Source organism: Anopheles stephensi, chromosome X (genome assembly GCF_013141755.1).
Source record: "Anopheles stephensi strain Indian chromosome X, UCI_ANSTEP_V1.0, whole genome shotgun sequence".
NCBI lineage: Eukaryota > Metazoa > Arthropoda > Insecta > Diptera > Culicidae > Anopheles > Anopheles stephensi.
This window is the reverse complement of record NC_050201.1, coordinates 15,949,619-15,972,251: the sequence shown is the minus strand read 5'-3', so window position 1 is coordinate 15,972,251 and position 22,633 is coordinate 15,949,619. Positions and strand designations below refer to the sequence as shown.

General features: G+C 46.3%; 4 protein-coding genes across 12 annotated transcripts in view; 3 read left to right on the top strand and 1 right to left on the bottom strand.

Moving 5' to 3' along the window:
• LOC118511217 overlaps positions 1-10,923 on the top strand; it is a 32,688-nt gene extending 21,765 nt beyond the window's left edge. For 3 of the 7 annotated variants that reach the window (XR_004906126.1, XR_004906124.1, XR_004906127.1), the window contains one exon: positions 10,500-10,923. The gene's annotated coding sequence lies outside the window, so the exon portion shown is untranslated. Of the gene's footprint in view, positions 1-431; positions 575-10,499 lie in introns of those variants that run through there. The other 4 variants (XR_004906128.1, XR_004906125.1, XR_004906132.1 and 1 more) reach the window with 2 other exon arrangements.
• On the top strand, positions 589-10,714 carry LOC118502826. The gene is made up of 4 exons (XM_036035545.1): positions 589-708; positions 789-1,136; positions 1,211-1,514; positions 10,500-10,714. The coding sequence occupies exons 1-4, from the start codon at positions 589-591 to the stop codon at positions 10,712-10,714; spliced, it is 987 nt and encodes a 328-aa protein (XP_035891438.1).
• A 481-nt stretch (positions 10,924-11,404) lies between the features above and the next one.
• Positions 11,405-14,326, top strand: LOC118502775. Its single transcript, XM_036035406.1, has 3 exons — positions 11,405-11,702; positions 11,799-12,248; positions 14,271-14,326. Exons 1-3 carry the CDS (start codon positions 11,405-11,407, stop codon positions 14,324-14,326), a joined length of 804 nt encoding a protein of 267 aa, XP_035891299.1.
• Positions 14,327-15,257: 931 nt separating this feature from the next.
• LOC118511295 (leucine-rich repeat extensin-like protein 1) lies at positions 15,258-20,708 on the bottom strand. 3 transcript variants are annotated; one of them, XM_036054205.1, is made up of 4 exons: positions 19,375-20,708; positions 16,494-16,765; positions 15,646-15,880; positions 15,258-15,565 (listed from the first exon to the last, which is right to left on the bottom strand). In XM_036054205.1, the coding sequence occupies exons 1-4, from the start codon at positions 19,423-19,425 to the stop codon at positions 15,431-15,433; spliced, it is 693 nt and encodes a 230-aa protein (XP_035910098.1). In that variant the 5' UTR covers positions 19,426-20,708; the 3' UTR covers positions 15,258-15,430. The 3 variants fall into 3 exon arrangements, with proteins under 3 accessions (XP_035910098.1, XP_035910115.1, XP_035910106.1); XM_036054222.1 differs by lacking the exon at positions 19,375-20,708 and adding an exon at positions 17,945-19,355; XM_036054213.1 differs by lacking the exon at positions 19,375-20,708 and adding an exon at positions 17,352-17,826.
• Between the last annotated feature and the right edge of the window lie 1,925 nt (positions 20,709-22,633).

The window sequence follows — 22,633 nt, the reverse complement described above, 5'->3', positions numbered from 1 at the left end:
CAAGTGAGAGGGGGTTGAGGTAACAGGCGTACCTCGTTCGTACCGCATCGATTTGAGCTGGTGGTAATAGGGCCTCTAACATCCGGTGTATGTGCTGAAGTGCGAGAGGATTTCTAACCCACCCCAAACTCAGGCTGTACAACAGTGGTTCCTTCCACCATGTAGACACAGTTCCAGCTTTTGAAACCTTTTTAAGAGACTTTAAGATTGAAAGAAAGATAGGGAGAACGATATCATGTGGCTGACAAATTAGAATTATTATCAACTAGGTGGGGGTTCCCAGGATTCCGGGGGAAAATTTCTTGGAGAACTGGAGAACCCTGTCCCCGGATTGGGGGGCGCTGGGTTGCAAACATGCAAGAACAAAACTTTGGCAAACTCACATCCATACTCCGGGTCTGGTCCTCCCCGGCTCCGGTTCGTCCCAAAAGTCAGCAGGAAAGCAAAGGCAAACATTCGAGGCGAACGGTTCAAGCCAAGTTACCGTCAGTTCTTTACGATACGTAGTTCGAGAGTGTACGGTTGTGCTTCTGGGCCACCTTGCCCGCCATTGTTGTAAATGCAGTTAAAATTGAAATCAATTTTACAATGAGCCTCAACGACAACAGCAAACCTGCACGAGGTGTTGCCACCATACGGCTCAGCTACGAACAGCTGCGGGACACATTGAAACACTTCGAGTACTTCCGACATTGGACGGAAGATCAGGTATTTATTAGGAGTTGGAGATTGGTGCTGCGAGTGCTCTCTCCGTATCGTTACAATGTGATGTGCCATTACCAACACAGATTCGTGAGTGTAGCATCCTGGCACGTGTTGTACAGTACGCACCCCACCAGACGATTCCGCTCGATCTACAGTTACCCTTTGCCTACCTGGTGCTAAGCGGACAGTGTATGATCATGCAGTGCTTAGAGCTCAGGACTCAGCCGTCTTCAAACCGTGCCGAGTTCCGGCTTGCATCACCAGAAGAAGAGATAGCGTCACCTCATCCATCCTGCCCAGATACATTAGATCCCGAGTCGCAACTTGAACACATCCACAATCTACACGATACGTTTAGCTCTGGGAAGATTGTCGAGCCGGACGACAGCACGCTTGAATACGATCCCGATAAAGCAATCTGTTTTCTGAAGGTAGCTTTTTAGATCTCTCCCACCTAGATAGAAGATCTAACTTTCTACTCCCTTTCAACAAGACTCCGACACAGGAAGGACCAGTTGTACATCGCTTTCTGGATGTTGGTACGCTGCGGTGTGGTGCAGTATTTGGTTTGGGCGAACGTCACCATCACCGGACGATTGTGGCACGCACAAGAACACAATGTCTACTCATACCACGGTGTTGGCTGTTTCTGAAGCCGCAAAATATCGGTAACACGTGGCAGAGGCTATGCATGTACCTGGACTGGACCGTACCTGGGCGCGATGAGCTGTTTCGAGGCTTTCTGCGCGACAAAGCCTGGTTGGAATATCGGCGGTGGTTGATTGGCGAGATGACAAAACGGCCCAGTGGTACGGTGATGGCAGATGTGCCGGTTATGTGTCGAATTCTGCAATCTACCACATCACGAAGGGTGGAGAATGGGAGGAACGGTTCTAAACGGAAGGAAACGAGAAAAGGATCTCTATATCTTTACTAGGCAAAATCTACCTATATGATTTGCAAGTATTTGCAATTTTTAATGTAGAATGTCTACAACCTCTTCGGATCTTCGGACATGAACTTAGCGTGGACTAGGAAAATGTCCTCACCTAGACTTACAAGTGCTTGCAGTTTTCCTTGTGGAATATCTACATTGTTGGAGACATCCCTCAACTCAATGATCAACTTGATGTGAACTAGGAAGAATCTCTTAATTTTATTCACAATTATTTGTAACTTTCCTAGTGAAATGTCTACAACTGTTGAAGAGATCAGACATAGACTTGATGTCTGGATATTAATGTCTTCGTAATAGAAACCACCTCGTCATAAACCTGAGTTGCTCAGTACTGGTGAGACGATTGTTTAAGGCAAAAGGTTCGCACATTCTCGGTCCTCTGTCCTCGAAAGGAGTCTCCCACGATACATCACCCCGTTTGCGTAACCATATCCGATCGATTACGAGCCGTAGCAGTAAACCTAACCAGACATCGAACCCATCCTCACCAACCATCCAACCGATCGAAAGTGAATAAAACTTGCCTTCGAGGACTGGGCGCGCGTGTGAAGATATGTAACCGGAGCAGGAATCCATTGTGCATGCGCGAAAAAAAACACACAGATTGGCCAAAATGGCTGCTGCGCGAAAGTTTAGCTCACTCCACAATCCCACCCATCCTCAAACCCTCCCTTCCCCGGATGCTTGCTTCACCTGATAGGATGAGCCTGACACAGCCGGGCGGGTGCGCAACAATAAATTATGCATATGTGTGTCCACTTAAGCGCGGATGATTTCGCCCGCCCGCCCGGTTTTTTGCTTTTTTTTTTGTTTTGGGCGCTGCCTGTGTTGTGTCTCTCTCGCATGACCCCGCGCAACTTTTTCTGTGAGTTATTTTTTGTAAAATGTTTACTGTGTGGAAACTCTTGTACTCTTTCCCTTCCGTGGCTAGTTTTTGTTGTTGTTTGCTTCCTCTACTTCTTCTGTGTCACGAAATCGATATAGCTTGGGGCATAATTTATTTTTAGAAATGTTGCTAGTAATACAAGAAAGAAAACAGAAAACAAAAGAATCACAATATTCACATTAAAAATGAGGGCGCTTGAGCGAAACAATGAAAAGAAATGAGTAATAAATGAAGTTCGCGTAGCAAAGATACCAATCTGGATGGCGTCGGCTATGGAGGAGATCGAGTACGTGCTTGACAATTTTTTTAAAAAACCCGCCGAAAAGGAAGGTTAAACGAAACCTAGCTGTGTTCGGTAAAGCCCATGACCTTTTCCCGCAAATCAGAGTCAAGAGTGTGAATCAGTACTTGGACCACTAGGGAGAAGGTGTCATCACGAAGGATTAGTGCCCTGATACGGTGATACCTATCATCACACGATTCACCAGGACCCGTCGCCCATATTGTTGGCTAATTAACTTGGTATTCAACTGACACTGACACCGTTTTCCCCCGAGCCTCAAAACGGCCATCTCCGCCATCTCTTGCCGCACCGTACGGTTTATCCTGACGCCCCAATCGCCTGTGTCGTCTATATTTCGACGCTTTGCGCAATTTGATCCACTTGCATAGGAAAGAAAGATAGCCATTGCCCATGCTCGGATGCATCCATTCGTCTTCACCAGACAACCACTAGCTATTCGAGACTCTATCTCTGTGGGTCTGTCTGGTCAATTTTTTTTCATTGAAACGCCCCAGCTCCTGTGAGACCGAAGCTTTTATGGGATGGTCGTTTCGGAGGCGACCAATTTCATTACCCAATCGTTTGGATCGCCACCAGCGGTCCGAAACATCAAAACGCCATCCAAATCGTATCATCTTTGCACCCAGCTCCTCTACGTTACTCAATACCCCCAAATACCGATTGCCTATGTGGATCTTTGCTAAAGAGCATCCTCTATGAACCTCTATGCATTCACAAGAGAGAAAATGGTGATGAAAAAGAAGATGACAGCAATAAAACAACCAAACAAAAATTGGAAAAAAACGCAAAACGATTGTCCATTTACGCATTGGACAGTTCAGGTGAAAAGACTGAGGAAGAATATCTACGCATTGTGCAATGTTGTGACAGTAGATGAAGGCTGCGCCACTTGATGCGAGTGCACTAATGTAGTTGAGTTGAGCGTGCACTTGAGCGTCACAGAAAGCTCTAGCCAAAAACCGCTATACATCAAGAGCTCTCCGGTATGTTGGTGGGTTGGTATGATATAAAATACATCGATGCGTAGAGAGAGAGAGTGTGACAGGGACAGAGCTAGACTAGGATGGGCACTTGGTCGACTAGTGTTTTTAAAGATCGCACGATTATGTCTTCATGATCTTCATCAGTCGGCCGCACACGTAATGCACCATGAATTAACACGTGTCCGGAGGTGGCAAAACTGGAGTACCAAACCGATAGGCACGCATTAATGTATCCGCTTTGCTACGAAATTTAGACTGTTTTGGTTAATTATCAATACGTAATTATTTGCGCTCCCTTTTCGTGGTACGGAAGGAAACGGCTTCGTGCCTAACTGATTAGACATTGATTAGACAGGTAGGAGACATCTTCATAGCAAAATGGCGCACAGTGAAAGTGGTTGAGCTTAATTTTGAGGACAACTAATTGGAAGCGATAGTTCCACAATTGCGCGCCAAGGTTCTTCAAGGTCATCCCAGAAACCCCAACAGGAGTACACTAAACATCCACTGTACTCATACCCTACATGCCCGCACTTCGAATGACATCTATCATGTCTTTCAGCTTCATCTGAACGCTTCCTGAGAAAGTTGTTGAATTTCACCGGAATACGATAGCAGTTTCGATAGCTCATCTCGGATAATATATGGAAGGAACAAAAAAAAATCCAACATCACCATATCACATAATATTTGCCAGCTTCAACACAATGGTGACTCGTGCCTCTTCTCCACGAGAGCACACGCATATCGGAGCTCGTAAATACCACATTAGAAAATCAGCTCCCAACTTTTACTGCCGAGTGATCGATACACACACACACACGTGCGTGCGTACACAAACAATAGAAATGAAGTGGCGTACGGATCTAAAAACCCTCGTCTGGTAGCTTGCTCCAGCTAGTTCGCCCGTCCGTTACGTGGTTCGAGGCTGTTGATTAGTATCTAGTTGTTTACTGGTTTGACGGATTTGATTACCTCATCGTACCTGATACGAGAGCGAGTGTGTTACCAATTCTGGAACACCTTTGAAACACGCCAAATGTCAACAGATGCTGCAGGCTTTCCAGGGCCAAAAACTGGGCTACATTTAAGCGATATCTCAATGCACGCTAGAATAGTGTTACTGATCGACTGATACTGTACTATCAGCGTATATTATGGCGAGCTGTTTCGGGCACGAGTCTGAAAATGAGTCCCCGGGAAGAGATATTTGTGACACCGGTCGAGAAAGCCATACGCGGGATGCATATGATTTGGAAAGCCACCGGTCGTTGTCGTGTCTTGTCGATAAAAATCGAAGATGCCGCCTCGGATGAATGTTGGACGGTTTTCGGCGGCAGAAGGTGTTGGTGGGGAAGGCGGGATGCGGAAGAGATCCCGACGATCCGTCCGGGAGGTCGAGCGGAGGTGAAATCGAGCGCAAAAAGCGAAAGTGTCGTCAGCAGCCACCCTCCTCTCAAGCTTCCTCCGGTGTTGAAGCCGGAAAGAGGGTTTTGCTGGTGCATATTATTCGGCGGACCCACAACCTCCATATCTGAATGAATATGGGAACGAGGAATCTCTTGCGCGACACCCGCTTACGGCCGGGCGTGCATGTTGAAGACGATGGGCTAAACACCGAAACTCTAAGCAAAGCGTGCCCCACGGTGTACCGAGGTCAGCTGCTCTTTAAGGCGCCGTGTGACCTTTCTGGAGATGAGTGCATGTCAGCATTCCATCATCAACGGCATCGTTCGCCGGCTCGGTCACATCATCACAAAAAAAAAACGGTGAGATCTATCTCGGGCTATTACATGATGTTGCAATCGGGCGAGAATTAGACGAGACGAAAGACGCGGCAGTAGACAGGGCGTTACCAATGCCACCTTAACCTATTAGATAACGTACGGTACTGGGGATAGCTACTTGACAGCACTTCCTCCTCGAACGCGAGGAATGCACCAAGCGTACTCTCGATCGTAGCCAGCCATAATTGTTCTGAGCTTCTTCTCCAGTCGTCGGAATTGAAATCAGCTATCGACGCTTACAAACAAACAACTCTTGAGAGGATTTGAATACCACATCTATTGACATAATTACGATCCCTTGCTTAGATAACTCTCGTTATATACCTGCGCCCTGAAGGACCCTATCCCCAAGTTGCTGAACCCGTTTCATCTGCCGCCCTTTATGCTCCAGACAATTTCTCCAACGCTCTCCCAACTTCCAGCATTTGCTTCACGCACCGCAATACCAGTTGGCTTTCGGTCTGGTCTTTTGCATCTCTTCCCATGTTCGAACCTGAAGTGCGAACCCTTTAACTCTTTCACTGTGGGATGATGGCATCCCCGGCCGATTCCCCCAATCCTCCCAAATACCCTGCGTATCAAAGCGCCTTACCAAAGGACCCTGCTCCAATCGAAACGGCTTTGATGATGGCGGGTTCGCAGCATTAGGTTCATTAGCGTACCGGAGAAGATCTTCCATCAGGCACATTACTAATTTCGAACGCGATACAATCTCACGCATCGTGTCTCACCTTGTGCCCCGGGGGAGGACTGTCCACTCGCCCTATCCAACCAGCATCAGCGTATGAGCTTATCCAAAGACGGATTGTTTGCAGATTCGCAAGGCCGGACACCAACAGCATCTTGACCTATCACCCGCAAACTTACCCCGTTACGTTACGAATCGCCATAAGATCACCAAAGTTCAGCACGCACGTACCTCCGCAACCGAACGAACGGGCACGATTTCATCAAACTTATTTGTACTAGGCCTGTACCAACGCTCAACGGTGAAGGAGGCTTTGGCAAACTTACTTTGGCCAATACTTGTCGCTAATTGAATGTTAAAGATCCGCAATGATCCGCCCGCTGGTCCCGAAGACGTTACGTTACGAAAAGACGCGTAAATAAAAGCTAATTTTCCTCACGCTAGACAATAGGCAAATAGAAGCAAATGAAAGTGAATAAACGTTACAAATAGAAAAGAAAGAAACTCAAAAAAATCAGAAGAGAGAAAAAAACATAAGATTCACAAATGAACAAACAAAACCTCGCGCGAGTTCGAGTTCCACCAGTTTTGCTCAATCGCGTGACATTTAAATAAGACACCGAGATACCGAAACCAAAACCTAACAACAGCAACAACAAAAAACGGCTGACACACACAACAGCAAAAAAAGAAATCTCTTGTCTGGTATGTTAAAAAAAAAACGGCAACAAACCACTTTTTTTGTCGATGAGTCGTGCTGTGAGCTGGTACGCTTGTGTTTTCGACTAGGATATGTACCGAAGATGCGTTCTCTGAAAGTGTGTGTCTGTGAGTTTTTGCTAGTTTTACGGTTGCCAAAGAAATCAATACAAAACCAATAGTATTTAGAAATCCTCTAACACACCCAGGCCGGCTTTCATTTCGCCAGATTTCTGCAAATGAAATTATGGCTTCAAGATATCATCATACCCTAAATCGCCTGGACTTTGTTTATGTTGCATTTCCTCCTGCAAGTCCTCACATGGTTTGGCTGGGCCTTCCACGAATATTACGCCAATGGCGCCAGTTTTCTCCACACTTTTTCCCTCACTCTGTGGGATAATGATGATAATAGTAATAAATAGGACTTTTAGCATCTGCTACACAGGCAGGCAAACCGGAAAGACAAATCAGCAAGTAATGGAATGAATTCTAAATCATTGGACTTGATTCCTAACACACATCCGGAATCGCTCGAAATATTGCTGGAGATGTGTGTGTGTGTGCGTGAGCGAGATAGAGAGCAACAGCGATAGAGGCGAGAGAAAATGAAAGTGTTATGAACCGTGTCAGGACGATTATCCGGAACGGATCCAGACATTAGTTGGAGATTTAGAGTTCCCAGCTACCCAACCCGGGCGGACCGGATAATGTCCGGACAGACTGCCTGCACCGAGTCCGTTATTCAACCGAAGATCTGACGCTATGGAGAGATGTCGATATTGGTGACATTCGAGAAGAGTCCACCATCGGCTCAACAAATGCTCAATGGAACCTCTGGGGTGGGAGTGGAAGAGGAGAGTAGTAGTAGGAATTGGTTATGGCTGGAGAGCGAAAGAGACGATGAGAAGAAGAAAGCGCAAAGCGTCGAAAAAAAGCCCGAATATCAATAACAACGGAGACACCAAAGCACCTGAAACCCAAACCGAGCATCATCGACATGATGGGCTATAAACTGGGCGAGAAGCGAGGTATATGGTTAACCCGAAAACAGATGATGCAGGGGTTGCTCTGCGGTTCCGGTGACATGTACATCAGCTGATGTACTTTCAACAACCAATTGGAAGATTCCAAGTAAGCGTGAAAGCTTGTTGCTCTTAGACATGTGATTGACTAGACAGCACAACAGCAAGACACGCGACGAACGAACCCTGCAATTGGAAATGTAAATTTATCAAACAATTAAAACAAACTCTTTGAATCTGTTTTGAGGAGAGCGTGTGTGTGTGTGTGTACTGGTTGGGGGTTTGATTTTGCTTCCTCCTCTTCTTCAGCTCCCGTGCAGCGCCGGCCTCTGCAGGAAGGTGAATTGACGATCCGGAGGCTGTGTCCGGTGACGGGTGGAATGCGCTCGAACACCGAAAATACCGAAAAAGCGGTGAAACGGTAATTCTCCTATGTAAGAAGGCGTCGGTTCGGAAGCGGAAAAATGTCACCACTCCACCAAAGTCTGTTTTTGTGCCTGCCTATTTTATTAATATTATTGGTGAAAGATTAGGAAAAAAAGCGAAGATGAGCAGGGAAAGGTGGACGTAGTGTGCCGCAAAAGCGAAAGTGAATCTGAACAGCATAGGCTTCCGATTCCGAAGTTCCGAAGGATGCCGGGACATTATCGGCCGTGTGTATAATCGTGGATAATCACCGTGCATCTGATGACGGTAATTTATGCAATGTGCGCATATGATGGAATTGGACATTTTGGTGGACGTGAGGCTTAACTATGACGGCTTCATCGGGCAATGTGTGACAGGAAGATAGGGCCAGGCTCGCCAGCTTCAAATGAAGTCCCCTGGATTGGGTACGTTAAGAGTACATTGAAAGTCGAACAAATTTGATTAAGGAATCGTAAGAAATTACCCAGAAACGAGAAAGTAAGCCTCATACTGAGCTTCGATTGAGCCTAATGGACCGTCATCTCTTATAGCTGGCAAATCATAGATAAGAGATGAACACGTTAATCGCAATGTCCATCACCGATGACTTGAAAGTTGATGGGAAGTCATTCAAAATCGACAGGGCGGTTAGCGTGTTGATGTACAATCGAGTTAGCTCCTATCAGCATTTAGCTAGTATATATCCAGAAGTGTTTGACAGAATATAAACATAAAGATCATCCTTAAAATTGACGACTAGATATTGCAATATTCGGGCAATTCCAATATATTATTATATATCGGTTGAGGCGACAGTAGCGCCGTTCTTCACGCAGGGAGGACCTGGGTTTGAATCTCATCCGGACCACTCCCTCATATTGAGGACTGATTATCCAACTTCGCTGTATTAAAAAGTCTGGTATGCTTTTAGATCTCTGGATGGCCTTTCAAGTCGTTAAACCAAAAAGAAGAAGAAGAAATCTTTTAAATACAGTTTGTTGTAAAGTATCTATATAACAAACAAACTCCTACGATGTAACTTCTCCTTCAACTTCAAGAGGTCTTGGTCTGCTATTTTTGGCTTCTTTACTTTACTTTACTGTGGACGGCCAGGACGTTTATCTTATGTGTCACATACCTCGATAAGCACCAATTCGTGAAGAATTCCTCTTCACTTTCTTTGTCCAGCAATTCCGGACCACAGACGATGGAGTTGCTACAGGTTACACCTAAACAGTCTTTTACCTAGTTGACGCCCATGATCTAATTGTACGCTGGTTGAACTGCCGTTAAACAATCGTATCTCTCGGGTGTATCTATTCTTGACGATCCACTTAGTACCGGTGTGTCCAATTTTCAAACGTCAAGCGCGCGCGCACACGCTTCTCATTGTACATGTTCGTGGTCGCGAAGAAGAGCCCAAGAGGCACACCGGCAAAGCAAAGATGAGCGTGTAGCAGATGCATTTTCCAATACTGTGGAGCGTGCGTTTGAGTGTGTGCTGCTCGGTCAAAATGATGAAGCAACGCTCGAAGCCTACGGAAACCGGTGTGTGAATGATGATATTATGGTTTTATTGTGTCTCGCATTATCTCCTACATTCCCTGGGCTGGACACACCGCCAACAGACCAACTCTCACTCTCTTTCACTCTCACCTTCACACAGATCCCACCCGTCCACCCACTACCGCTCCGTTCCCCACATCCCTCCGGTCGACTCCGTTGGGTCCTTCCCTCTTTGCCGAAACAAAACCATGCCGCAGATATCTGCCCGAAGAGCTGGTGCGTCCTACACACACACACCCGCCTTCCCGGAGCATCCCGGGCTCGCCCGGACCACCGCCCAATACTTTCTCCCTCATGGTGGTGGTGGTGGTGGTAGGCTCTCATCATCATGCCACCATGGGAGATGAGGGGCAGTTTTTCGGTTACCAGGGATTGCGTCGGCAATCCCAGGAACCGCAGACCCACTCCTACCACAGACCTTGTCGTTCGCTCGCAACGGCCTCACTCACTCTCACTTACGTAGTCTTCGCATCTCTGCACTCTTCCACAGGACAGCAGCATCCACCGTCGGGCTTTGGGTCCATCTCCAAATCCCTGCGCGTTGTCGGCGTTGTGCCGAAACCTTTTGTTCGCCGAACGGGGCAGAAGAAAACAACAACGACGACCACCAACCAAAACCTCCGAACGGGTCCGCCAGGACGAAGAAACCCACGCTGGCCCGCCGCAGGTTGTAGCGGCCTGGTGGGGGAAGATGACTATATTTAAGCGGACCGTACACAATATCCGATCATCACAGACAGCTCGAGCAGTACGCAGCTCACATCAGCAGCCAGCTCCGTTCATCCGTCAATATCTGTGTCCGTAGAGTGTTCCGGCTAACCGGGTCCGTCTATCGGCGTGCTTTGCCTGCAAGTGTACCTGTGGTGTTCTGTAGTTACGTGTGCTTCCCCAAAACCGACAAAACCGAGCAACCATGAAAGTTTTAGTGGTAAGTGGTGATGGTTTGTGATATGATTTCGTGTGCTTCGGTTGTGCCTCCCGAGTGTGCTTTTCCTGCCCGTGCAAGAACCTAGAATGAGCAGACCGGCGAACAATAGTGCAATAGTGCGACCATACACCCAACACTGGGACATTGCGTTGTGTCCACTTGTTGGCCGTCGGAATCGCCCGGACTGCTGTGCTGGTCCCTAGTCAACTTCTTCAATCAATCTCGTACCAGCACGATCCCGCACGATTCCTGTTGGGGGAAAAAGCACCAAGCATGGAAGGCAGAGCGTTGCCCGCAATTACTCAATCGTAATCGTTCTTGTTTCTCTGTTCTCTTTCCATACCTTCGTGCCTTCATCAATACACCTAACTTTCATCGCACCCCCAAAAAAAATCTCCCGCTGTCCAATGCGTGCGAACGGATGCACTTGCTCGCTATCTGCTTTGCAGGTACTTGCCTGTGTGGCCATGGTCGTGGCACGTCCGGAACCGCCAGTCGGTGGATACCATCAGCACCATCAACATCACGGAGGTCACGGTGGTCACGGTGGGTACAACTATGTCCAACCTGCGCCGTACCAGCCTCAGCCTCAGCCACAGCCTGCCGTCTTCGGCCAGACGTCACAGTTCTCGGGTTCGGCTGCCACCGCATCATCCGGTGCGAGCTTCTTCGATACGCTGTCGGCCGGAGGTGCTAGCGGTTCGTTCTCCGGCGCTAGCGCAAACGCTTTCAGCAACAGCCAGGTCAACACGGCTTCGTTTGCCGGTATGTTGTTAAATAATCATACCCTTCGCTCTTCTGCGATCTCAAGTACTTCAACAACTAATGCAAATGTTCTTGCAAACAAAATAATATTCACAGCTCCCCAGCAGCAGATCGTTCAGAAGCACATCTACGTGCACGTGCCACCGCCAGAGCCGGAACAGTCGTTCCAGCAGCAGATCATCGCACCCGGACTCCGCCAGAAGCACTACAAGATCATCTTCATCAAGACGCCGCACGTCCAGCCGTCCGCTGCCCAGCTCGCCCTCCAGCAATCCCAGACCGAGGAGAAGACGATCGTGTACGTGCTGGTGAAGAAGCCCGATGCCCTCGAGAATATCAACCTGCCCACACCGCCAGTCACCAAGCCCAGCAAGCCGGAGGTTTACTTCATCAAGTACAAGACCAACACCGAGGAGGTGCAGGCCCCGATCGGTCTTGGCGTTAGCTCGTCTGGCTCGGCTCAGGCTGACGCTGGTCTTGGTCTGCTCTCGTCCAGTGGTGTCGCTTCGTCGTCTGCTGCGGCCGGTGCCGTGTCCTCCGTTTCGAGTAAGTACACAAAGTCAACGAACTCTTCGTTTGGGATGGTTTCGGTTTCATTTTCATGGGTTGCGTAGGGTCAATGGCGGAACAGTGAAAGTGGTTCTAACCGAAGCGCACATTATACCGTTGCCTTCCGAACAAACGAACGTAACAAACCATTGGAGTTCTTCTTGACGCGGCTGACTATGCCCTTCAGCGCTTCGCCGCTTTTTTATGAGATGCTTTCATCTTCCTGGAACTCTTCCTGGAGAAGAGCATCTACGAAAACTCCAACTTTATTGCCTATAACGGGGCTGGAGCTATAAAACGCTCCAAGCGGGAGTTGTCAAAAACTCCAAACACACATGTTTCGAACGGAACCCGTTATCGAGGGTCTACATCAGGTTCTGAGTTTTGTGTTCTGACGCGAAACAGAAAACTTGGAAGCATGACTGTGGGAACTTTTGTCCCGAGTGGAATTGCTGGAGAAAACATCAGCAACGTAAGCGTACATGGAGAAATTCCTCAAAACTTCAAAAGCCATTAACCCCTAACCCCTAACGAAACTCGTTCTCAATCCTACCATCACACAGCATCCTTCCTTCTCCTCCTACGTCCCCTTCCTGCCCACCAGCTAAGTTGAATCCGATTTCTTCCCCCATTTGTATCACGCACATCAGCGTAGAAGCAAGATGTCCAATGCCCAAAAAACACAAAACTGGTCAAAGGACAATGAGTTTCCAGAGCAGGTCCAGTAGGAGAGAGGGAGAAGAAAATATCCAAAACTTTCACTTAACGATCGATAGGCGCTTCGATACGGATACGGATAATAAGAGCGACCACGTACGGCAGATGACAGCACCAAACCGATCCGTTTGCTTGTCAAAATGTCACTTTATCAGTATTTCACTTCCGCCTGATATACTCTCGACAATCATTTACCGGTGACACACTGTCTCCCTCGCGCGTCTATAGACACACATTCACAAACGGCTCACGGTCATGCGGTATCGGTGATGTTTTCATATTGGATTGCTGCGTGCCGCAGCTGTTCCGCTGTTTAGGCGAGATTTCTTTTCTCTTGTCCGACTCTTAACGAGCCCATCAGCAATGGTAATGGTTTCACACACCCCCACCCAGACAGGTCCGATAACGGGTGGCATTAGTCTTTTTCTTTGTTTTGTGTTGTTGTTTTCTCTCTCTCACACACATACACACTTGGGCGAGTTTCTGAACAGCATCACAAGAAGGCCAGGTTTGCACTTTCATTCAGCTTCACAGGTGGATTAATGTGACACGCTCGGGACGCACAGATTGTTTGTGTTGTTCTGCTTTCCCTTTCGTTTTTCCCTTTCCACGCGCGGAGTTGCACGACCCGCCATTTGTTTTTATTGCCATCCGTCGATGTGTTTGTTCTTTCCTGTGTTCCCTTTTGTTCCTCCGCTAGCTGATAGCTTTCCGTGCTATCGATTGGCCAGCTGAATGTCCACTTATTTAGCTATTCATTTCTCTCATTAATTTTCGATGTGTTGGTGTTTTTTTTTCTTTCGTTTTTTGGTGTATGAATTATTTATGATTTTTTTTTTTTTTCTAAACATTCCACCACACCCGAGCTATTTGTGGAATGTTTACACTTCCGGCTTTCACATGCCTGCCCTGCTTTGGGCTTTACTTTATCTGCTGCTTTTTATACCTTCTCGGCAACAAAAAATGCATCTCATAACTGCCGTTCAGTACGCTTCTAATCGACACTGTTCCAACCAGCAACAACATAACTGACCAGAGCAGTGCCAAACAGACGGAACATAGTCCAACAGTCGGCCCCTCCCCCCTGTGGTGCTAATTTAAAAACCTTCCAGAAAATGTGTAAAACAAACAAACTGGACCCGGTCCATCGGCCATTTGTTTACATTGTCACTTTTCCCTTTTCTACTTTCTTTCTAATTGCTTGTCAGCAAAATCACGCCTTTGTTTTTTGTTTTTGCAAACAGTTCGATTGCTTACGTGCGAATCTCGCTCTCTCTTTCTCTCTCTCTCCCTCTTTCGCAGACGTTCCCGCTCAGACGTACGGTACACCGTCGCACCATCACGGTGGCTACCACTAAGCAGCGTAGAAGATCTACCACACATTCGTGGAGCGACGTAGGATGCTTTTGCTGTAAACAACAGCAAGGTTCGGCTCACAAAAGCGACAGCTTTTGAAGTTCCACCATATAGCACCAGCTAAGAGTTACATCACTGGTGCTAGCACCTCTCCGTCGTTACAACACATTCCCCGAGTTTAGTTAGTACAATTTTTAACAAAAACAAAACAAATCGTGCAACACGGATAGTTGTTGAAATTGCACAAACAAAAAAAAGGAAGAAAAAGGAGGAACAGTTAAAAAAATGAATCGGTGACAAATTTTTAGCATGTAAGAAGTATACAACAACAACACGCACAGCACGCACCACCGTACAGACAATGAGATCGGTTTCGCGTCGTTTTTTGAATGCATCCAGCACAAAACGCAAACGTAGCTAATTAATACTCGGTTAAATTATTTATCACACCCTATTTGTTTTGCTACATGCTGCCATCTTTTTTCTGTTTTCTATTTTATGTTCGCACCATCCATCTTCTTTTGTTCTTTCCTTTTCCTGTTTTCTTATCCGGAAGTGTAGGTGATTGCTGAGATGTGTTGGTGTGTCCCGATGATCCATTTGGATGCCTGACTGACTCATACTAGCCCAACCAGCCAGGCAGCTAGCCCCATTTGACAGAACACAAAAACACAAAACGCAAGGATAGCACTTTGCTTTTGGCTCTGTTTTGTTTTCTTCATATTTTCAGTCTAGTGTTACTCTTGTTAGGTTTTTCCTGTTGTTTTTGTATCATTCGGGCACTTCAACCGTTCACCAGTAAACACATACATCTCACACAACTTCGGAAGACATAAAGAGAAGGAGATAGCGAGAGAGTTAGTGAGAGAGATAGAGAGAGAGAGAGAAAGAGATGATATAAAGATTTTCAAAAAACACAAAAACGCTTTTGTTTGTTTCTTTTATTTTAGTTTTACACCATTTACACAAACACTTGTCATATCTGTTTTAGCCGAAAAGGTGTCCGGTGATCTCCTGCGGGAGTGTGTCCAGTAGCGGCATTGTCGGGCGTCTGCAAACCATATAGCTGAAGATACTTCCGGTAGACGTACTCGCTCAGGATGTACCTATAGCGGTACACCGTAACTGTTGCTGGGGCTTTGGCTCGGTACTGGCGGTGCACCGTACTCGGTGGCTGGCGTTGGTCCGCCACTCTCCGGATATGGTCCACCGCCATTACTCCCGTGCTCGGCCGATGATCGCTACGGTGGCAGAAAGAAACAGGAAGGCGTGAGGGGCGTGGGTGTGTAAAGAAGAGGCGACAACTTGAGGTGCTGTTTACCTGTGTTTTGTAGCGTATGAAGTAGACTTCCGGTTTGGAGGGTGGCGTTGGCGCAACCGTCGGTATGACGATCTCTTCCGGTTCGTCCTGCTTCTTCACCAGCACGTAGACGAGCGTTTTCTCCTCGTTCTGCTGGATCGGGGGCAGCACGGGTGGTGCGGGCGTTGGTGGTGACGGTGCCTTTATAAACACTATTTTGTAGTGTTTCTGGGGCGGTGGTACGACGACCGGTTTCCTGCACAATGGAAAACGAACAACGCACGACACATCTTTAATACTGCGCCATCTTCAAAAAAAAGCCGACCACAACGACACAGCAAAATGGAACGCTTGCGGTGAGGAACTCAATTAAGTCTTCTCAGTCCGCTTCATCTGCACTTCCTTAAAAGGTTAACGTGCCTGGATATGAGGAGGAGGAGGAGGAGGATGAGGAGGAGGAGGAGGAGGAGGAGGAGGAGGAGGAGGAGGAGGAGGAGGAGGAGGAGGAGGAAGAGGAGTAGGAGGACACACCAATGATTCCAATCGGTTTGTGTAGTCCCTGTTGCGTAACCAACGCTTTCGGAATCATCGAAGTGGCACTTGGAAATGAAAGTGAAATCAGCCGGCGGGAACATCTCCACGCCCTACCTTCTACCACCCACCCACCATCCATCCAATCAAACCCCTTTTGGTATGCACGGAGAAAAGAAGACATTACAGGAAGGACCTACTTAATGTCTCTGAGACTCCACTTTGATAATTGGCTAAATATTCTTCAAAGCTGACAATGGTTACATCAGTATCCTCAAAACCTTTGTTCGCCCACTGCTTTGGAATGAGACTTTGGCTGGAGAGTCTGAACAACTTACCTGGTAGTGACGTACTCTGGCTCTGGTGGTGGGACATGCACGTACACGTGCTTGTGTATGATGGGGGCCTGCGTCGGTGGTCCATACTCGGACGTGGCCGATCCGTAGCTGTTGATGGTGATGGAGGGTGAAGGTGGCGGTGGACCATAGCTGTAACCGATTGAACCGCCGGGACCCCCTGAACTGGTACTCAGTCCATTGCTGGTATCGAGTGAACCGGACGAAGGTCCAAGTATGGGTGGTTCTGGCCGGGCAGCTAGATTACCCAAATGCTGCACGAGAAGCGGACAAAAAGGTATGAGTCAGGTAAGATGATCTTGATGAAGGTTGCAGACGAATCACTCTTAACTTGAAGAAGAAGGTACCATAAGAAATCTTATATCCCTCACTGCGAAGTGTCTGGTAACTCTAGTGGAAGTTTTCTTAACCTGCTTCTTTTGCTCTACAACCTCAATAGGTCTTGAGATACCATTACAGGATTCGTAAACTAAGTTTTGACAGTCCTACGTAGGAGGAGACGATCCGAACAGGTTTCGATAACTGGTCCCCCAAAACTACAAAGTTCACAAGTTTTCTTACATCCAATAATTCAAAATCTCCTAAGTAATCAAGTACATCACTAACCATCCCGAATCAACTCTGGGTAAGAATTCCATTATTGGTAAAACCTAGATCTAAGCAATACGGCCAGGCCGTTCTTCATAAATAAATAAAAAATAAAAAAAAACCTAGATCTCATGTCGTACATACTACAGTGATTCTAATGACATTTTGCCGTCATATCACACATCCACATTGATTGAGGAACTCTGTTTGAACGATTTTGTTGATGGAACGGTGTTGATAGATTCTGCTCACCATTAGTATAAGACCTGTAACGATCACTTCACGACTGGACGCCATTTTTATTGGCCAAAACTTCTCACTACCTCACCAACTGTCTATCCGACCCAACCTCAACACAGAGTTCGTGTAGCAGTCCAGAATTAACAGTCTTTTACGGCCTTGACAAAACCGGCACTCTCAAAACTTCCAGCCACAAACTATCTTCACTTCTCACTACGCCTGACACTAGAACGCGTTTTTATCGCTGTTGTTTGCACAAAGTATCTCTTAGCATCTCCCACTGTCTATGCGCCGTAACGATGCTCACTGGTAGAATAGCTACCAGCCACTAAGCTAGCGTGAACCGTATAGGATTCGTTTTATATCTAAAAACAAAGCCTTAACATTTTGCAATCAATCGACGCTACGGCACATGCAGTCTGCAATGTTGTTTGGTGCACTCTATCCCCACTTTCGCGCTCTCGTTGTTTGTTTGATGCACCGGATAATGCACTGCACTGATTTAGACCCCTCCCCCCCTCCCCCCCTTCTCGGTCCACCTCGACCACCCATTTGCTATCCCTTCCTATGCACGTGAAGATGGTTAAAAGCTACCAATTTGCAACCCTTTCACGGTGTCCCATTCGTGCTCCGGGCATGTGCAATAATCTGGGCTGAGCTGTCGGCAACCGAGAGACGAAAACCGCCACGACAACGATCGACAATGGAAAAAACGGTGCGCATGCTGATTATGCTGTGGCTTGGTGGATTGATGAGTGGGAGGGCGGAGAAGGGGAGTATGGATTAACGGGGGGTAGAAAGGGGAAGAGGTGGGCAAATGAAAAGCATTGCCTCAAGCACTTCGCTTTGCTAAGAATGCGTGCTAAATATGCCAGCAACAGCTCGCATGTCACGTTATGCGATATTCTCTTCAATAAATTCCTTACCTTAGCACTTACAGGTAACTTTAATGTAACTCTAAGATTGATGCATTCAAAGAGGAAAAATTTCCAAGATATTTAGGAGGGTCTAAAATGCGGGAATGATACATCCGAATAAAACTTTCTTCCTATAGCTCTTGCTGCATTCACAGCGTTACTCTTTGCACAATGGGATAAAAGGCGAACAAAAAGGCAAAGACAGATGGACTTACAAAGTAATGTAGGAAGATGAATTGCAAATTACTGCAGAAGTAATAACTCACAAGTTGTTGCAAATGAATTTTGAAATAATTTAAATAAAGCAGAGCATTTATTGCTCTCCAGGCAGCACTTTCACCCTCGAGGTGTGGAATCTGTTTAACGCGAATTGAAATTTTGCATAATTATTTAGAAATTTTTTACTCCTTCAACATTGGGATTCAAATTGTGCTATAGCCCTTGTGAGAGCCGTTTAACTAAAATTCACTCTAAATGAGATGCTAGTCACCACTGATATTCGATATCCAAAGATTTTTTTTTTATTCTCAGCATTTCGAATCGCTTTTTTTAATCACTGAAATTTGAATTTTGTCCATGAATTTTGATCGCCTAGACCTTGCTTGACAAACAATTCGAGTAGAAAACTCGTTGATGGACATACTAATGCGATCGCCCTGCTGTTTTTTTGACGGTCTACCTGCAAGTTTTGACTGATTGCTTGAGTTATTGGAAAAACCTATTGGACCTGTAGGTATGTTTCGGGCTTACGGGTCGTATGGCTGGCATGTCACGTCTGGTGACTTTAAACAAGGGTCGAGGTCCCTGTCCGTATTACCTCATCAAGTGAATACTTATTTATATTTATGTGCCTGCTTTTGATGAAAAGTTGCAGTGCTTTCAAATGTAATTAATGTTCACAGATTTTTTTTAAGCCTACTGCTGCTATGCAAGCGTTTTCTGCAACTTTTCAAACATTTAGATACTTATACTGCTAGATAAGGTAGCTTAAGGAACGAATGAGATATTTGATTGATGAGTTAGTTAATATTCGATCTATCTGTTTTAAAATATGTCCTGCGCGATACCACCGTGCCCTAGCCTCTAATGCGCATCTAATTTTTATTATATTTTCTCACCTGCCTGGTTTTACACCCTGAGCTGTTTTCGCAATCGTGCATCGTGCACATTCACCTCGATCGGTCTTCCGAAATTGTTGGGGCCGAGCGCCGCCTCCCCGGTAGCATGCCCTAAATGAAGGGCTTTTGACAACGGACTGCGCTTGGACCGGCTTGCAGATCAAGTGATACGGAAAAACAATAGTGCACCACCCCGGTTTGCACCCGCTAATGACCGTCTTAGAGTACACCGGTGCATCGTCACCGTTGTTGTTTGGTGCACTCTGTGGGTGTGCATCAGGTGAATTAATGCTGTGGTGAGGGAGTTGTTTGTTGCAGTTAGGGTAGGGTTAGGGTTGAGTGATTTTGCATTCGCATCGGCAGAAGAAGCCTTACTGAGACCTTTTCTGCCCGCTGTACGCTGGACCATCTGGGGGTGTTGGAGGTGTTGATGGACCAACAGATCTTCAGAGCATCTTAACAAGCGTCATCGTTAATCGAAACCATTTCTTCACCGAAACCATCTAGACACATCTCTCGCCAAGCGTCTAACCATATTCGCGAACTATCGAAAGCAAACCCACAATCTTCCTGGTACCCTCGGTCATATCATCTGCTCAAGATTTGCGTGACTTTACTGTGCGAGTACTGCCGTGCCGTGTAGTTTGCCAACGATACACCCCATTATGATTTCGCGGGAGAATGCTCGACTATCGTGTGTGGCGAGAAGATGGTCTCGGTCCCAAAAGACTCTGCGTGATCAATACAGCTCCCGATGCAGTTGGTTGGTTAAGCGTTAGGGAACGTTTTATGACGCGTGAAGTCACGCGGCAAAGTCAACTCGTGGCTTCCTAGCAGCATACACAATGCAGCGGTGCAGATGTAAATAGTTTGATGCACCGTATGCTAATCGGGAGCGTGTGAAGCACACTTAACCGAAACCGACGGTGTGGTGCATAAGATAAGATGCGCTTGATATCGAAACCATGCAGTTAAGAGAAGGCGGATGACGTAACATGCTTTCGAAAAAAAAGGGAACGTATGTTTGCGAAAGTAGACTGTATGGACAGGTATATAAGATGTTTAGGTGAGCCTTCAACTTATTTCAAAAAAGAGTTCGGTAAGAACTTTCTTAAGCGCTCTTCCGGGTCTAGTTTTGAAGTTTTAAAGACGAAATTGCAGATTCTATATGGACTTATAGTAATGTAGCTAAGAAATTGGAATAGAGAATACACAACTTTATCAAACTAACCCATACGCTTGATGGAATGAAAGAACAGTTCATACAGGAAAGCTCTCAATTGATCTTGAAAAAAGTCATTGTAACGCTTCTACTCTCACGTTCTAAAATCAGAGTAGTTTAAAAAAATCTTAATCGTTATTTAACACTACCTCCTCAGCAGATAATGAACCTTCATTTATTTATTGATTTATTTTAATGAAAATATTGTAATTACGGACGGACCTTATATCTAATCGACCTATATCTCTCTTCTTGGCCTATCGACCTTTTAGGTCACGCCTGCCATTTCAGGCTTACTAGACTTGATGATGGGGGGGTCCGGTGGCCGAGGCAACAGCGGCGCCGGTCTTCACACGGCACGGCTGGGGTTCAAATCCCATCCAGACCTGGATCCAGAATGGCAGGCCGAGACCTCTCGAGGTTGTAGTACCAAAGAAGAAGAAGAAGAAGAAGACTTGATGATACCACGTAGTTGAATAGTCAGTCCTCACTACGGGGGAACGGTCCGGATATGAGGGGTAGGGGACCCCTTACATGGATTATTAATAAAAAATGAACATCTAATCCATTACGTAACGGATTAACTAGCTTTATATTAATTTGCTTTACTTGACAATTATTCGTTAAGCCGTCGTAATCAAATATAAATAAATAATTTTACTCGCATTACTCACAAATAGACTCAACAAACTATAACATACCTCTCGATACCGCTCAAGGTCTAGACTGTCTGCCGATCGAATATTCTAGCCGTCCTGTCGGACCTATCATCGCCATCATTACATCTCATGTTGGACCTACTACGCCTCCTCTGTCAGCCGGAAAGAATTTTACGGTCTGAGTCGTCTGGTGACATTATTAGTCCCCGGGAGCCTCGTAAGTCTAATTCGCTGCACGATGGTCATCTTACACGCGATACGCGACCTACAGTCATTCTGAGCATCTTCCTCTCGAACGCGGCTAAGAGAGTTTCGTTTTTGCAGACCCTGCAATTTTGGGCAGGGTCCATATCTCAGAGGCGTATGTAAATACTGGAACTTTAAATGTTCTATACAGTTCCAGCTTCCGTCCGTCGCGACAGATATTTTGAGTGGAGAAGTCTTCTCAGGCTGTAGTATGACCGGTTGGCAGCCAGCACCCTTGCGCATAGCTCAACATATATACAACATATAACAGCTTATTGATGCTGACATTAGACTTTTGAGGCAAAGCTTTGGTTAATTTTAAAAGTTTGGTCACCTATGTGTGCAGCACCCCTGCGTAAAACAGGGCCGCTGATTGCACCTTCAAAATACTGGTTTTCACCTCGTTTATCTCCAGCCCGAGGTTTAGTGCTGCTTTCTTAATCCTTTGATAAGCTTGTAGGAGAGCCTCAAACCAATGATAGTAGAAATAGCTGAGGTCCACCCACATGGCTTATTAGATTCTCTGACTGACTCCTAGTAATTATTTGATGAATTTCGAGTTCCAGAGGTACTACGAACCTTACATTATCTCCCCCCTAAACTTTGATCAAGAATCCTAAGTCATCTACCTTTTTTCTACAATACACTTTGCCTGATCCGACCTTCTTCGGTTCTTATAGTTGCAACCCTCCCACACCCTTCAATTCGCCTATTGATGGCATTCAAAACACCAACAACATCGCCATATTGTACATTCCGTGTAGCACATGCGCTCTAGTGTTCTTACTGGGGGGTGCATACCCTTTTAACAAAAACATTCTTTAGAACCGCCTAATTGCACTTCGTACCTTCAAAACTAATAATGTTCATAACAAGCAATATTCTTCCCATCGCATAATAATCCCCCTTCACCGGTATAACCTTTCTTCTGCTGGGAATACCATTTTTATCCAGCAAATACCCACGCCGGGGATCCACCAGGTCAGGTTTACCAGCTTTTTTCACTTTTCTGCTTCACTTTACTGCTTGTTTACGTCGCCTGCTCTTATTGGCCGGCAGACAGGTAGAACGATGGCATTTAAACAGAATCGGCCAAAGATTGGCCCATGTCTCATCTACATCGCACCTACAC

What these genes read in the sequence shown, in the direction of transcription:
- LOC118502826 (XM_036035545.1), top strand. Translation starts at nt 589, where the DNA reads ATGAGCCTCAACGACAACAGCAAACCTGCACGAGGTGTTGCCACCATA. An exon ending in GACATTGGACGGAAGATCAG is followed by an intron (nt 709 to 788) that starts GTATTTATTAGG and finishes TTACCAACACAG; the next exon opens with ATTCGTGAGTGTAGCATCCT. An exon ending in AAGCAATCTGTTTTCTGAAG is followed by an intron (nt 1,137 to 1,210) that starts GTAGCTTTTTAG and finishes ACTCCGACACAG; the next exon opens with GAAGGACCAGTTGTACATCG.
- LOC118502775 (XM_036035406.1), top strand. Translation starts at nt 11,405, where the DNA reads ATGGTCGTGGCACGTCCGGAACCGCCAGTCGGTGGATACCATCAGCAC. An exon ending in CAACACGGCTTCGTTTGCCG is followed by an intron (nt 11,703 to 11,798) that starts GTATGTTGTTAA and finishes TAATATTCACAG; the next exon opens with CTCCCCAGCAGCAGATCGTT. An exon ending in TGCCGTGTCCTCCGTTTCGA is followed by an intron (nt 12,249 to 14,270) that starts GTAAGTACACAA and finishes CCTCTTTCGCAG; the next exon opens with ACGTTCCCGCTCAGACGTAC.
- LOC118511295 (XM_036054205.1), bottom strand. Translation starts at nt 19,425, where the DNA reads ATGTGCACGATGCACGATTGCGAAAACAGCTCAGGGTGTAAAACCAGG. An exon ending in CAGGGTGTAAAACCAGGCAG is followed by an intron (nt 16,766 to 19,374) that starts GTGAGAAAATAT and finishes CTTCTCGTGCAG; the next exon opens with CATTTGGGTAATCTAGCTGC. An exon ending in CCAGAGTACGTCACTACCAG is followed by an intron (nt 15,881 to 16,493) that starts GTAAGTTGTTCA and finishes TCCATTGTGCAG; the next exon opens with GAAACCGGTCGTCGTACCAC.